Here is a 14945-nt window from a genome sequence, read left to right on the forward strand (position 1 = left end):
CTGCAGGTCACCATCACTACGGACTCCTCTCGAGTGCTGGGGGGGTCACTCTGGACAGCCACAGCGTCCATGCAGTATGGACCCGGCAGCAGCAGGAGTCTCGTATCAACTGGCTGGAACTGAAGGCCATCTAGCTAGCACTCAGAGCTTTCCTTTCCGGTTATTAGGGGCAAGGTTGTCCTCATCCAGACAGAAAACTCCACCAGCATGTACTATGTCAACAAGCAGGGGGGTACCAGATCACCTCCACTGTGCAGACTAGCTGTCAGTATGTGGGAATGTTCCCTGGAGAACATCATCTACCCCATGGCCATCCACCTTCCGCGGGAGTCCAACTTGGAGGCGGACAGGCTCGGCAGGCTAGGAGCTGACAATTACGAGTGGCAATTGAACAACCAGGTGCTGCAGGAGATCTTCAGCAGATGGGGGCACTCCGCAGGTGGATTGTTTTGCCTCCTGGGACAACAAGAAGTGCAAGCAGTTCGTGTTGTGGCAGGGGCAGGTCCCCGGCTCCCCTTGGTTACGCATTTCAGATTCAGTGGAACGGCATGACAGCATATGCCTTCCGGCCCCCACACCACTGGTCCACAGGGTGATCGGCAAAATAAAGGAATCTTGTCACCTCAGCATCATTCTGCTAGCTCCATGGTGGCCGGCGAGACCATGGTTCTCGGAGCTGCTCAGCCTCTCAGACAGGCCGCTCATTCACCTTCCGACAGGCCAAACACATCTTCTGGCACAAGAGGGGGGCAGGGTCATCCACCCCGTGCCACAGAAACTAGCCCTTGCAGAATGGTTCCTGAGGAGGTCATGCTAAGACACCTCAGCCGCTCAGTCTAACCTAGAGATCATTCAGGGTGCGAGGAGCAAGGCTACCAGGAGCCAGTACAAGAGTAAGTGGACTAGGTTCTGTCACTGGGCAGACTCTAAGCAGATCGATACCCCTTACATGTAGGTTGGACGATGTACTCTCCCTTCTCGGCTCACCTTGCACACTCAGGCGTGCAGGTGGACACATGCCACACGTGTTTGGCAGCCATAATGCCTACAGAAACTCAGAGGAGGAGGTCGTCTCCTCTTCCAACCCAATAGTCAAGAGGCATTTGACGGGCCTAGCCAGACTTTACCCGCCCATCAAAAGACCAGACCCCGTGTGGGACCCTCGGTGTTGGGCGTCTTGGCGCACAAGCCCTTAGATCCAATGGCGTCTGCGACATCAGGCTGGCCACCATTAAGACAACCCTGCTAGCGGGCCTTACATGGGCTCGCAGAGTCGGCGAGATCCAGGCTCTGGTGGCTTCAGAGCCATATACTACTTTCCACAAATATTAAGGTTATCCTGTGGACACACCCAGCGTTCCCACCAAAGGTACCCTCCTCTTTCCATCTAAACAAGTAAATAGTTCTACCTACGTTCTTTGCCAAGCATACAAGGCTCAGAGGGTCCTGCACTGTCTGGATGTCAGACGCGCTCTGAAATTCTACTTGGACAGGACCAAGGGCTTCCGCAAGTCGGATGCACTGTTTGTCACTTTCAGTGGGTAAGGGCCCAGGTATCAGGCATCCAAGGCCTCTATAGCACGGTGGATGGTCTCGGCCATCAAGGAGGCATATGAGGGGCAGCACAAGCCACTTCCAGCTACCATGCACGGCTGTGCGGTCAGAGCCAAGGCTACAGCCATTGCATTCCAACGGCAAGTCTGTGGCCGGTCATAAGCAGAGCGGTCACCTGGGCCACCCCTTTGGCTTTCTGCAAGCTTTACTGTTTGGACGCCGGCTCTATATCAGAGGCGGCCTTCGGACAAGCGGTTCTAAGAAACCTATTTGATAAGGAGGGTCTCCTCTCCACCCTAGGTCTACATTCAGTTGTAATCGCCCATGCAGCATGGAGGAAAGGGGACGGGACGTAAAAGTGATTGTAAGTTACTCACTGTAGTGCCTAGCATACTCTTAGTCCTCAGTCCCCTTTCCTCCATACGTCTCACCAGCCTCCTCCCTAATAAAACTGGTGTCATTAGGCAATGTTAATATATTGTCAATGCGTCTATGGGGACTGAGGTGTGGCGCCGGAGGGCGAAGTCAGGGCAGCGCATGCTCCCATGGCTGCCCCGCCACGTGCTTCGAAATTTAAAGGGGAAGGGTTTTTCTGGTGAAAAGGGTTCCATCTCCCGTCCCTAGGAAGGGACGCCCATGCAGTATGGAGGAAAGGGGACTAAAGACTAAGAGTATGTTAGTCACTACAGTGAGTAACTTAATAACAGTAAAAAAATGGTGCCACCTTCTCCACGTACTCGGAAAGGATCCCACACTAATTTTTTCCTCCTCCTAATCTCCTTAATGATAATAATACACAGCCATGTGGCCTTTTCACACAATACGGGGGGAGGAGGGAGGAAAAACACACGCACACGCACACGCACACGCACGCACACACACACACACACACACACACACACACACACACTTCACTTCACTTCACTTCACTTCACTTCTCACTCTGACACCTTTTGTTGTTGCTCCCAAGAGGTGTACTTTGCGTGTTCACCCGCAATCCTTCGTCATGGGGTATCCAACAACGGCCTGCACTCTGCTAGTAGTGTCGCCATCCTTCAAAGAGCAGACAGGAATTCTGTAAAAACTGCTCCTGTAGACCACTGCGGGTTGCACGCTTGGGACTGGTCACTGTAGGTGGCGCGGCCCCGCCACAGATGCAGCCTGGTGTCTTCGGGGGTCGATGGGATCACATCAGGGTAACCAAAAATGTAGAGAAGTCCCTCAACGCTCACAACAGAAAAAATACAACCCAGTAGGGAAAAAGTCTCTACACACCCCTTGCAAGGAAAAATACATTTCTGCAAAAATAGAAATGTGCCAGCAAAGAACTCTGCTGCCTTGGAATATTCTGGCAAAATCAGTATGAACACCATGTTATGAAGGCATACTGCTTCATCAGTGATGTAAATTACATAATGTACAAACTCGCATGACTAGTTGGTCGAGACCCTACACATAGGCTACTTGCTCCATAAGAGATACCAGGCCATTGGTCCCAGCCTCTTCTGTGCATCTTCTTCAATGTGGGATTCGCCTTACGCGTCATTGGGCATAAATCTGCACCTAATTGGCAATTAACTGAAGAAAGACTATACTGGATCCTTCTCTAACCTGATGTGCACCTGGTACTGCAGACATGAGCTAAGAGGACACTTCGAGGACATTGCTTCTAACAAACTACAGCTCAATTCCACACACATTGACACCCAACCAAAATTCCCCACCCTCGTTTTAGCTATGTTGTTGTATCCCTCCTGGCACCTTGCTGCACAAATCAAACGACTGATCCCTATTTTCAGATCTTTTCTGATCGATTGGGGGGTTTAATAGTTTTATGGCTGTTGGGCTGGGACTGACTGGTATCTTGGAATGCTGGGTTTCTTTGGGCTGGGGCTTGTGAGTGCCATTACTTGGAGCTGGGACAGGAAGGGTCGGATGCTCGTGCCCTTCTTCTCATGGGATTGCTTTTTGCAGTGAGCTCTCAACCCCCTTGTGGCCTTGCAGGGTGCATTCCTTCTGGGATACAAGATGTTGGCAACATGAGACAATGAAGGGTCTAGCAATCTCTGCAGCTCTGGCCTTTCTCGCCGGTGCCCAAGCTACAACCTATTCCCACCTACATACACTTAACTTCTATGTGTGTGGTAACGGCCTGCGGCCCTGGCTTCTGCACAAAACTAGGCCTTGATTCCAATATGGCTACTACTATCTACGATGGGGTTTAATCCCCCATATATACTTGGGAAAAAAACGTGCACCACCCTCCTCACACTAGGGCCCCTACCGCCCCAACCCTCTGTAGCCTCCCCTAGCCTCTACTGCACACTCCGAGGCCTCTGTTTCATCCGAAAGCGTTGTGGGACATGTTTTTGGTAACTTAATGAGCAGGTAAAGGTAATCAGTCCAGCATGCAAGATGTCCTGAATTTAGACTAATTCTAAATTTACAAAGTACAAACTGCATTTCTGTGGTATTTCACAAAGTCGTCAGGAAAGCACCAGCATGCAGGTAGTGCTTAAGAGGTGTTCTTTATTAGGTAGAACTTAAGAGGTGTTCTTTATTAGGGTTTCTACAGCTGTTTGGACTGGTGATGGAATAAATGGGGCACACCTCTCACTCCTTCGTGCCTCTTTCCTTTAGCCCTGCCTTGACCCCTTATGCTTAAGTCTCTAGCCAGGAGGCCGAAGCACTAATTGTTCCTTTGCGTTTCTTCCCTGAGATTGTTTGCACCCTACAGCTATCTTATAGTAGGGTTCCCCCTCCACTGGCATCTTATTGAGTTCTTCCCTTGAGGCAACAGGAGTTCCTCAGTAAGTTCTAGTTGATTTTCCCCTTCTCTCCCCACTTTATAATTTGGGGAAGAAGGGTCTCCACTCTCAAACCACAAGTGTACATTCTGTCTTCCCCTTTCTTCAGTGTAACAATTTTATTTATTTATTGATTGCTGTTTAGGCGCTTATACAATAAGACTATACTGTTTCAAAGCGCCTGCAGGGAGGGAGGGTACATTGCAACACAATATTAAGGGCTGGGGGGAAGAGGAAGAGGGACAAACCTACTATGCCTTGTGATTATTCAGAACGTGCAACTGCAGAAGGGAAGAGGGGGGTAAGTGCTGGGGAGTGTGAGCTCGTGGGAGAGCCATGGAGGAAGTGCTAGGAATGTTGAGTGCTACACGGCCAGAGCAGCGGGAGGTGTAAGTGCGAGTCTCCAGAGTGGAGGGTGTGCAGATGCAAAGTGCTTTGGATAGACAGGAGCTGGGAGTAATCGGTGAGGGAGACCAAGACCCTGAAGATGCATAAGAGCCAAGGACACCAATTCAGCAACTGCAGAGGAGAGAAGGCGGGAAGGAGCGGGAAAAGAGGAAAGTCTTAAAGAGCTTCTGGAATTTGAGATGTTCCTGCTCAAGGCGCAGGGTGAGGGGGAGGCTATTCCAAAGGAGGGAGCCCGCAGGGGAAAGTCAGCGACCCCCCGCCCTCTTTTTAGCAAAAGACTTTACACACAGAGTTGGTGCCAGAGGAGCGAAGAGGGTTAGTGAGAGTTGAAGATAGTGTGGTCCCTTGGCCCAGACAGCCTTGTGGATGATCAGAGGGATTTAAATTTAATCTGTGCAGTAAGCGGGAGCCAGTAAAGACTTTTTAGAGCAGGAGAGATGTGGTCCCTGGGCTGAAGGCCAAGGATAAGTCTTGCTGCTCTATTCTGGATAAGCTGAAGGCGTCGCAGAGTGGAGGAAGGAAGAATCAGGAGAATGCTATTGCAGTAGTCCAGTCTAGAGAGAACTAGGGATTGAGCCTCTGCGGGAAAGTGAGAAAAGGTAGAATTCCTTTGAGAAGGAAGAGTCGGTAGTTGGACTTCTTAGCAATAGACTGAGTGTGAGGGAGGAAGTAAAGAGAGGGGTTGAAGATGTCGCCAAGGTCTCTGGCTTCAGTTGAAGGAGCAGGGGGAGAACCCAAGGATGAAGGCCAGAGTGATATTGATATTTTATTTTTATCGCGATTGTACACAAGTGTTTCAGAGCGCAACAAGGCAAGGGAGGGCAACAGGGGAGAACAAAACAACCATCTTTCTAGGCCCAGTGACGTTGAGAACGCGCAAGTGCATAGGAGAGGGGCCACTGACATTAGCTTGAAGCTTGGTGTGTATTGTATTTGGGTGAGTGCCACAATGTATTGGGAGGTAGCGCCTCCGACATTAGCTTGAAGCTTGGTGTGTATTGTATATGGGTGAGGGCCACAATGTATTGGGAGGTAGCGCCTCCGACATCAGCTTGAAGCTTGGTGTGTATTGTATGTGGGTGAGTGCCACAATGTTTTGGGAGGTAGCGCCTCCGACATTAGCTTGAAGCTTGGTGTGTATTGTATGTGGGTGAGTGCCACAATGTTTTGGGAGGTAGCACCTCCGACATTAGCTTGAAGAGGTAACGTGAGGAGAAGTTTTGAGGTGTTCAGTTGCGGCCAACGAATGAACAAATGTGTGGAGTCGTGTATGAGGTATTTAGAGGGCGACTCACTTGGGTATAGAAAGCGGAAGAAGTCCTCGTCGTTTGGAGACGCAGCAATGTGAACCAGGCAAGCGTTGAAGTTAGGGAAGTGCTGTGGTTCCGCTGTTCATTATCGTAGGAGGTAATTTAGCTATTGTGTCAAGAGACAAGATGATGTATTGCAGGATTGGCAGGCACTTCTGTGAGTGATTTTGTGAAGGCGCACTAGAGTGTTTTGTAATACACAAAGAAAAAAAAAGGGGGACAATTTGAAGGTGCATTACGCATGTGAATAGAGGGTGCTCTATCCTTTTTATTAACAGAAGTGTTATACAAGATCCTGTGAGATAGATCTAATAAGTTGGAGGATTTGCAGATTAAGTGTGTGGTCCACCCATGGATTTTTAGGAGGATTTGCAGATTAAGGGTGTAGACCACCCATGGACTTTTAGAACATGGGTTTAACACAGTGTTACATGTAGCTTAAAGTATGCCTTGCTAAAAGTAAGAATTGAAGTGCTTGAGGTATGCCTGCATTGACCTGAAAGTTGGATAAAGGTGTGAGACTTATGTTGTTCTACAGTTATAACGTTGCAATTGGAATTCTGTAATGCAAAATGTATTTGTCCTGACTCTGGTAAGATTGGCTGTGTAATGGTTGCACAAGGTTGACCATGTAGTGTGTTGCGAGTCAGGTTGTCACAGGAAAGGTAGCGCCTCTGGTCTGGGTGACGCAATAGTATTTGAGGGAGGTAGCGCCTCCGAGTAGTGGGTTACTGTAAGTAGTGAGAGGTAGCACCTCTGGTGTGTGTGACACAGTGGTGGTAGAGAGAGGTAGCGCCTCTGGTCTGTGTGATATTGCGATTAATGAGAGGTAGCGCCTCTGTGGTGAGCGACACTAATGGAGAGAGGTAGCGCCTCTGGTCTGGTTGACGCAATAGTATTTGTGAGAGGTAGCAAAGGTAGTAGCGCCTCTGGTCTGTGTGATATTACGATTAGTGAAAGGTAGTGCCTGTGGTCTGGGTGACAAATGGTATTAGTGAGAGGTAGCGCCTCTGGTGTGTGTGTGTCACTAAGGCATTTGTTGGAAGTAGCGCCTCCAGTGTGTGTGTCACTAAGGTATTTGAGGGAGGTAACGCCTTCGGGTAGTGGAATATTGTGAGTAGTGAAAGGTAGTACCTCTAGAGTAAGTGACACTAGTGAAGAGAGGTAGAGCCCCTGCCTGTATGTGTTGCGCTGGTATCAGTGTGGGTGAGTGCCACGTCGGAATGATGCCACGATGGGCAAAGGAGGTAGCGCCGTCGCAAGCTGAGATTTTATTTTCTGTATCTCTGGACTTATGGGTTATTTCTCAATAGAAGCTGCACTTGTCATCTTGTCCCAGGCTCACCTACCAAAGATATCACGACACTCATAGAACAGTGTAGCCTCTCCTGTTCTGGTAACCGGTTGCTGCTTTCACTCCTGCTTCCAAGTGCAGGTGCAGTCTGGAGTGAAGGTTTTTTCACAGGTTCTCCAAATGCATCCAACCTCCGCAGAGCAAGACTGGGATGCAGCTTTGACAACATCCATGGAACACAGTCACCCTCCACTCTGCATAGTTCATGTGTGCCACCACTGTCGGAAAAGAAAAACTAAGCATCCAGCTAGAACGTGCTATCAATGGGGAAAATGTTAACATCAAATGTATCCTACTGCACTAATGAGTTCAGCTGATAGGACTTCAAGTACTGTGAAATGTGGTCTGAATCCTAAACATGTTCTCTGTCCACATTAAAAGCTGTATTTTTTCCAGCAGGCATTCTTTGAAACTGCAAGCATGATGAGACAAGTTTCTCATAAGCACATTGTCCTGCTCCATGGGGTCTGTGTGCGAGATGTGGAAAGTAAGTTTGCATTTTATATTAATAATTGTATGCTGTCCTCCAATTTACAATTGCATTGTCGCATGGTTTTTCAACGCTTATTGTCTGAAAACATAATTGAAAGATGGCAAGCTTCAACTGCCGCATTTTATTGGCAACAATCTATTTTTAAAAGTTACATTCTGATCTATTCCAGTTTTGTCACATCCAAAGTTTTGTTTCTGTTTGGGTGTATGTTATTCATGACTTATAAACCATGGCTGGGGTCATTCACATGGAATCATTCCTGTCTGTACATGCTATAAGTGGGGAAGATCATTTTCACAAGCAATAATGGCCGTTCCCAAGATTAGTAATGCTAACAGCACTTAATCTCTAATTCCCCTGAAAGCGAATGATAAGAACAATTCAGAAATACTCTTTTCCTGGGTCTGGCAGTGGTGCATCCACAAGCTGCTGAATTTACTAAGAGCATTGGGCTACACAACTGCCAGACCCACATACCAGATAATGATGGCGAATCTGCTCACAGCAGACCTGATGATTGGTCAGTCATGCAGGGGACATCCTGTGCCACGAGAACAAGAAGGGTATCCAATGAGGATAGCTACGTCCCCTGCACACTTTCTGTAAGGCCAAACAACGGCCTAATGGAGATTAGATAAAGACTTATAGCAATTATAGACACTTAATGTCTCATATGTAGACAATTTCCGTAAAGAATTCAGTAATAAAAAATTCAATAATAAACTTGTGTTGATAAAAAGCAAACACTTTTTTTTTATCTTGGTTGGACCAACGCGTTTCGAGTTATGTACACTCTTCATCAGGGGCAGCATAATTCAACAATGAAAGTCTAAAAAAGAACGATTACATATGACAATATATTAGCATCAATTTAAAGAAACTTATGTGAATCAATTAACATTCACAAGCTACGATAGAGAGTAGCAAGGCAAACTGTCTCTCTTATTTAGAAAAGGCATCCTGTCATTTGTCCTCATTAGTGACCGAATAATAACTCCGCCTGAAAAGAGCAAATACTAGTATAAAGTGGTATTCCATGTTAGAGTTATAGGATTATTGTTTCAAAACATTACTTATTGGAAAAGTGACCTAGAATGTCCAACCCCTAGGTTCAGTGTGGGGTATGCTTAGAGAGAGTACTAAGAGATAATGGTGCATGTGGTGAGCAAGTATCTCAGTTTGGGAAATTATCAAGAACACTGTGCGTAGTGCACGAGAATGTGCATGTTAAATTTCAGTGAAGAGGACAATAGCAATGATGGTTAGAGGAAAGTAATTATCTTACCAAAAAATGCATGGTAAAGCATCAACTGGTGGTCCAATATATAGTGGTAAGAAGTGGAAGGTAGCCAGAGATACTCCAGTTGTCCCACAGAGTAACTTGTCCAGGCTAAGGATCCTCGAGTCTAGAAAAGGGAGGATTGTAGGTCTAAAGGTTAAAACATTCGGTCTGATAGAATAACAGAGTAAAGGCCAAGTGGTATTGGCTGAAAAAATGCTTACTTGGTCAGAGCCGGCAAGAAGGTCCAGGTGTGGTCGAGTTTATTATTGGATTTTTTATTACTGAATTCTTTATGGAAATTGTCTACATATGAGACATTAAGTGTCTATAATTGCTATAAGTCTTTATCTAATCTCCATTAGGCCGTTGTTTGGCCTTACAGAAAGTGTGTAGGGGACGTATCTATCCTCATTGGATTCCCTTCTTGTTCTTTGTATATATCCAGCCTAGATACCAAGGCTGTGTTCTTCTCCCCCGCACCTTGAATTATTTAACAAATACCTATTTTCCGGTGTACCCTCTACCGAATCATACTTACTCTGGTGTGCAAGTGTATTCACCCTTGTTGAACATCCTGTGCCACCCCATAGCTGGGATAGTCACTTGGGAAAATGATTGAGTAATCTATTGCTAGTTATTGTCCACATTTTGAGTATGCAAAGTGTCTTGTGCAAAGTGTTTCAGTGCGCAGCTGGCGTTTTTTGTTTTTGGTAAAGGTCACAGTTGCAAGAAGCGAGGATTCAGATGAGCTGCTACTTTAAGGATTATAAACTATAAGAGCAGACAATGTGCGTGAAGCGCATGCACGAAGTGTCTTGTGCAAAGTGTTTGGCCGTTGGGTGTGAGGTGAGAGGTTGGTGATGGGAAAAATCCTTCTGCTGGAAAACTAATCAAGGTAACAATTGGTGTTGTCTCCTTTTATTGTTCTTTCTTTTCGTTCCCTCCTCCCCTTCCCCACCACATCTCCCACTGTATCAGGCCTTACCCGCCACGTACTATCAGAGTCCTGAGCTTATAGTGCTACCGGCTGGCGAGTAGTGCTTTGGCTTTTGCAAGGAGATGAAAGGACACATAAAGACTGCTCCAGTTTCATAACTTAAATCGTGGCATAGAAAGTGGAGGAAACACAGCAGAGAGATGGAAAAGGTCACAGAATTCAATTACAACTGGTAGGCTACGAGTAGCAATTTTTGCATAAACTGCGATTGTTGGAGTTAGGTTTCTCTGCTGATGCATTGAAAAGCGGCAAACAAGGTGAAAGTAACAAGGCAGAGGAAGATTAAGCCATACATAAAAATGCCTACAACTACGTCACGGAAAGCAGCAATTAAAAGTGAAAAGGGGACAGACACTGAAGTGTAAAAAATTAAGGGTATAGATCAAGCTGATAACAGTACTTTGGGAAGGATTACGGCTTTCTTCCACCGTGAAGCTAAAGTAAGCCTTCTTCCACCGTGAAGCTAAAGTAAGCCAAGAGATTGTGGTCCCCCAGCAAATGGAGCATGTGGGGAAGAGTCAGAATGAAACGGCAGACTGCTCTGGTACCGAACTTTTTGGTAGTATTAACAACTCATTAGTTGCCTTGTGTTACACCCTACATGACATATTGCAATCCGGTGGTTTTAAAAGCAAAATTGCAATGGAACCTCAACAGTCAAAAGTGCAGATATTCAAGTCTTTGCCACAGCTGCCCCTTTCCACCCCCGCCCGCCCCGTCGGTTTCCCTCTGCTGCCCCCCTTCCTCCCCAGGTGCCTTCAAATATGCAAAGAATGTCAGCAACCCCAGTGCTGTATCCAAAGTATTGGGAGCAAAGCAGGCACAGGGAACTTATATTTTACAGTGCACCGTAATATAAGCAATGTGGGCCCAGACGGGAGTTTTGACACACTTCACTTTGCAGTTATGATTTTATTGAAACTTTGCAGCACCATTTTACAGTAGGTTAGCTCACAGGGTGCTGCCATTGAACAATTAACAGATAAATTTAGAAAAGCGGTGATAGGAGTAAACCGTCCACCTCTCCCTACTCCCCGGGTTGAAAAAGGTATTCCCCCAAATATTGAGCCAATTGGATCAAGCCCCGCTTTGAGGGATTTGGTGAAAATACTTGAACTAGAAGATGAATCAACTATCTTCCAGGCAAGAAAGCAAAGGCGGATGGCAAAGCGCCATCAAAAAGGTCAAATGGTGCTAGTCGAAGGGACGAAACTGCCACCTAGTAATATCCGAAAAGACCCATTAAACTCTACAGATTACACAGTGATTGGTCTTAAATCACAGAAGTCCAGAAAGAGGGACAACCGGTTCAAATGAAGGGCCATTAGGGGGAATCAGGGCCTTGTCCAGTTGGCCGTTAAAGGAAAAGGATGAAGTGTCTATTGAAGAACTCGAGAGTGAGTCTCTTATCTCCTGCACGCCAACACAGTGTAACACAAGTAAGCCTTCTGGTGCCGTGTTTGCGCTGATGGCTAACAGAGAGAATATAGACCGGACACAGACTGCTCCAAGGTGAAAGGAAATGACTGTTAGTGGGTGGCTGAACCCTAACTGGAGTTGATACTAAGATCGCAGTGGGCGGCACTTGAACTGATTAGCGGTACGCATCCTCGTCCCTAAAAACGCAGAAAAGGTTGCTATTTTGAGGTGTAAGACACAGAGGTCTGCTTCTATGAAATCCTAACAAAAGGGTTGTTTTTGTATACTGCAAGCCAAAGTACATTGCAGTATACACGGGCCCCAGTACATTCCCCATGTCTGCTTCTTTCAGGTCTTATCTTTTATTACTGGGCTAAACTGGGGAGTGCTAATGGCCCCCTCTCTGAAGTCACAGCTCACTGGGAAGAGGTCATTAGCACCCCACAGCCCCTCATCCTGTGTATACTCTACAGTGAATACCTCCAGTACATAGACCTGTTACAATAATGCACTGCATGCTTGCAAACTTTATTCACAAGATGCTTGTGGGATTTTCCTATGGGATTGCGCCATTATAAAAAGCTTCTCTGAATCAGGCCCAGTGACGTTTGTGTTATTAAAATAGTGGTGCAGTACATAGAGATTTCTTTATTTATTGTTCACTTGTTAGGCGCTTATACAGGAAGCAAGTACTGTTTCAGAGTGCCCACAGGGCAACAGGGAGGGACAGAGGATGTGTTACGCTCACCTGGCTCCCACAGGGGCGTCGGTCAGACCCGGACTGCTGCGGCCTCCACCCACGTGATGCGTAGTGCAGCGATGACTGACTGGATCTGCCATCCTAATCTTGTCTGCTTTGCCCGTAGAAATATTCTCCTACAAGTGGAGAGATAGATTTAGCCACTTGTGGATTCAAGTGATAGCACCCCCACTGTCCTCCCCACTAATCACCTCTGAAGCGCCCTCTCAGCAATCTCACCTTATATTCTTGAAGAATGAGCTCTCCATCCTGCGAAGCACGCAGGGGCGCGTTGATGACTAGTTACTTCACTTGCTTGAAGATATTGGAAGATTTGTAGACGAATCCTGACTCCAAAAGGTCCTGGCGAAGAGCCGTAAGTATATAGTCCGTAAGAGTTCAAAATGTCTGGAATTCACTCCTGTCCAATTCCTCTTTTATCTTGCAGCTTTGACCCAATAAGAAGATTGACAGCTGATAGCGCTCCGGTGAAAGTCTGTGTTACCCAAAGCTGTCCGGCAAATAATGCCAAGGGTAAAACTTGCTGCTTTCTTCTTATCTTACAGGTGCAGCATTAGAAGATGTGGCGTGCTGAAGAATTATACCTCTGGCGGTAAAATCAGGTAAGCATATGGCGGCTAAAGAGATTGTCTCTGTCTGTTCTCTCTGTTCACCTTGGTGTTTCTTGTCCCCCTTAGGTGCCGGGATTCGGCGATGTAAAGATGGAGACAGCGCCGGATCGAAGAGATGCTGCGTGGAACGGTGAGTATGGCGCGGCGCTGCTGCTGGAGATGCGACGCGTTTAAAACAAAGTCTTTCCTCTGGTTTGAAGATGCGATGAATCCGGAATCAGGTTAGAAATCAGGTAATACTCTTGTTCTAACCTTTGCTTCTTTCCTTTTTTCTAGGTGCTCCAGGTTCGAGGCGGGCGTGGCAGAAGGCTGGATGCTGCTGCTGGCACGGTGAGCGTTACGCTGCTGGATGCAGAATAACGCGAAGCGTGTGCTGCTCTTTGGGCGTGGTTTAAATAGCCTCCAAAGTAGTCCCAGGTAGGTATTCCTCCCCGACCACACCCGAGTAACAAAATAGTTCCTAAGGTAAAGTAGTCCCTTCCAGGCCTCACATGGGCTTGGATCTTCTTGCAGCATGGTCTGCATCAGGTAAGTGTGTACCTATGAGCCTGGCGCCATAGGCGCCAGAACTGAACCCAGACAGCCCCTAGCAGGGGTTGCTGGGTTTTCTCAAGGCGACATGATGCCTGCTCTCGGGGCTGATGGACGAGGTCTGGATGCCCGGGGGTATGCATCATGACAGGAGGATAGACAACGTAATTTCAACAATGTTAAATATTTAAATGCAACAATATAAGAAGAGACAATTAGGGAGGGGAAGACAAACGTACTATGCCTTGTGAGTGTTCATAACGTGCAGGATTGCTGTTTAGTCAAAATAAATTACAATTCGCCTTTTCACAACTTATTATTTATACATAAAAAAGATTAAAAGACAAATAGAAACAGAAAAAAAGGAAGGACATAACAAATCAGAATAAAAGAAAACAGAAAATATCTAAAATACATAATTATCACATTATTCATATTAAGGAATATGAATTTTAAGGAAAAAGGAGTGTAGAAACAAGAATTTCTAAGAACCGTGTAGGTCAGATGAGTAGAACAATAGAATTTAACTACACCTTGCCACGATGTTAAGCGAATGAAAGCTTTCCATTATTCATACATTTTCAACAAATTGCATTGTTTCAATAATTTAACCACTTCGCTAGTGAGAAGAACTACCTGTCCTGATACCAAACGTTTCCAGAAACAATTTGTTTTTAACCACCAATCATGAGGAGCAAATCTTGCTGTTCTTTGTTCTAGGGTTCCTGAGCACTTACTCATTAGATCTTTAAGTGATTGGATTTCTTGACTGTCACGTTTTTGAAAAATATGAATTGGTGTCTCTACCGTGTTTCTAATATGTTTAATTTCCAGGGTGGGAAGTATATTTAGACGGAATCTGAGAAATGTCTTCTCTAATGGAGCTGTTGGGGAATTTCTTCCGGTAGGTTGACAATGAATTTCTGGATTTATCTGAAGGGGTCAATGAGGCCCATATCTTGGATTTTCTCACTGTTGCAATTGTTCTTATCCAGTCTATCCTTTTAACTTGTTCTTTAACTTTCATGGAGTTCTGAATCAGAGTTTTCTCTTGATTTTCTGATTCGACAAAGATCTTACATGCAGCCCCCTTTATGCTATTCAGATATGTTCTTATGGTCTTGAAGGGTGGATAGGGCCTCCTCGTACAGAGAAAGACTGAGTGGAACCAAAATCTGTCTGTAGAGGGAGATCCGCTTCCACTCCAAGTGTGCTCTTAGAGATGCAAGCCTAGCTCATATCTCAGGCTTGCAATGGGCACACAGTTGGGTAAATTCAAGACTCTCCTCCATAAACCTCCCTCTAATCTCTCCCAGTCAATGTAATATGATTGTGAGTTTGTGTCGTAACTGAAGATCAAAGCTGGTATAATTTTGCCAGAATAGTATTTGACAATCAGGAGAATGGAAAACTTACAGC

At 46.1% G+C, this 14945-nt stretch overlaps 1 protein-coding gene across 3 annotated transcripts in view; it reads left to right on the forward strand.

Annotated features, from left to right (window-relative positions):
• JAK1 (Janus kinase 1) overlaps positions 1-14945 on the forward strand; it is a 1055078-nt gene that overhangs the window by 635534 nt on the left and 404599 nt on the right. For 2 of the 3 annotated variants that reach the window (XM_069641985.1, XM_069641984.1), the window contains one exon: positions 7830-7920. In XM_069641985.1, coding sequence (XP_069498086.1) covers positions 7830-7920 — 91 coding nt within the window. The remainder of the gene's footprint in view (positions 1-7829; positions 7921-14945) is intronic. The other variant, XM_069641986.1, reaches the window with a different exon arrangement.

Source organism: Ambystoma mexicanum, chromosome 1q, assembly GCF_040938575.1.
Source record: "Ambystoma mexicanum isolate Mex_15411 chromosome 1q, UKY_AmexF1_1, whole genome shotgun sequence".
NCBI lineage: Eukaryota > Metazoa > Chordata > Amphibia > Caudata > Ambystomatidae > Ambystoma > Ambystoma mexicanum.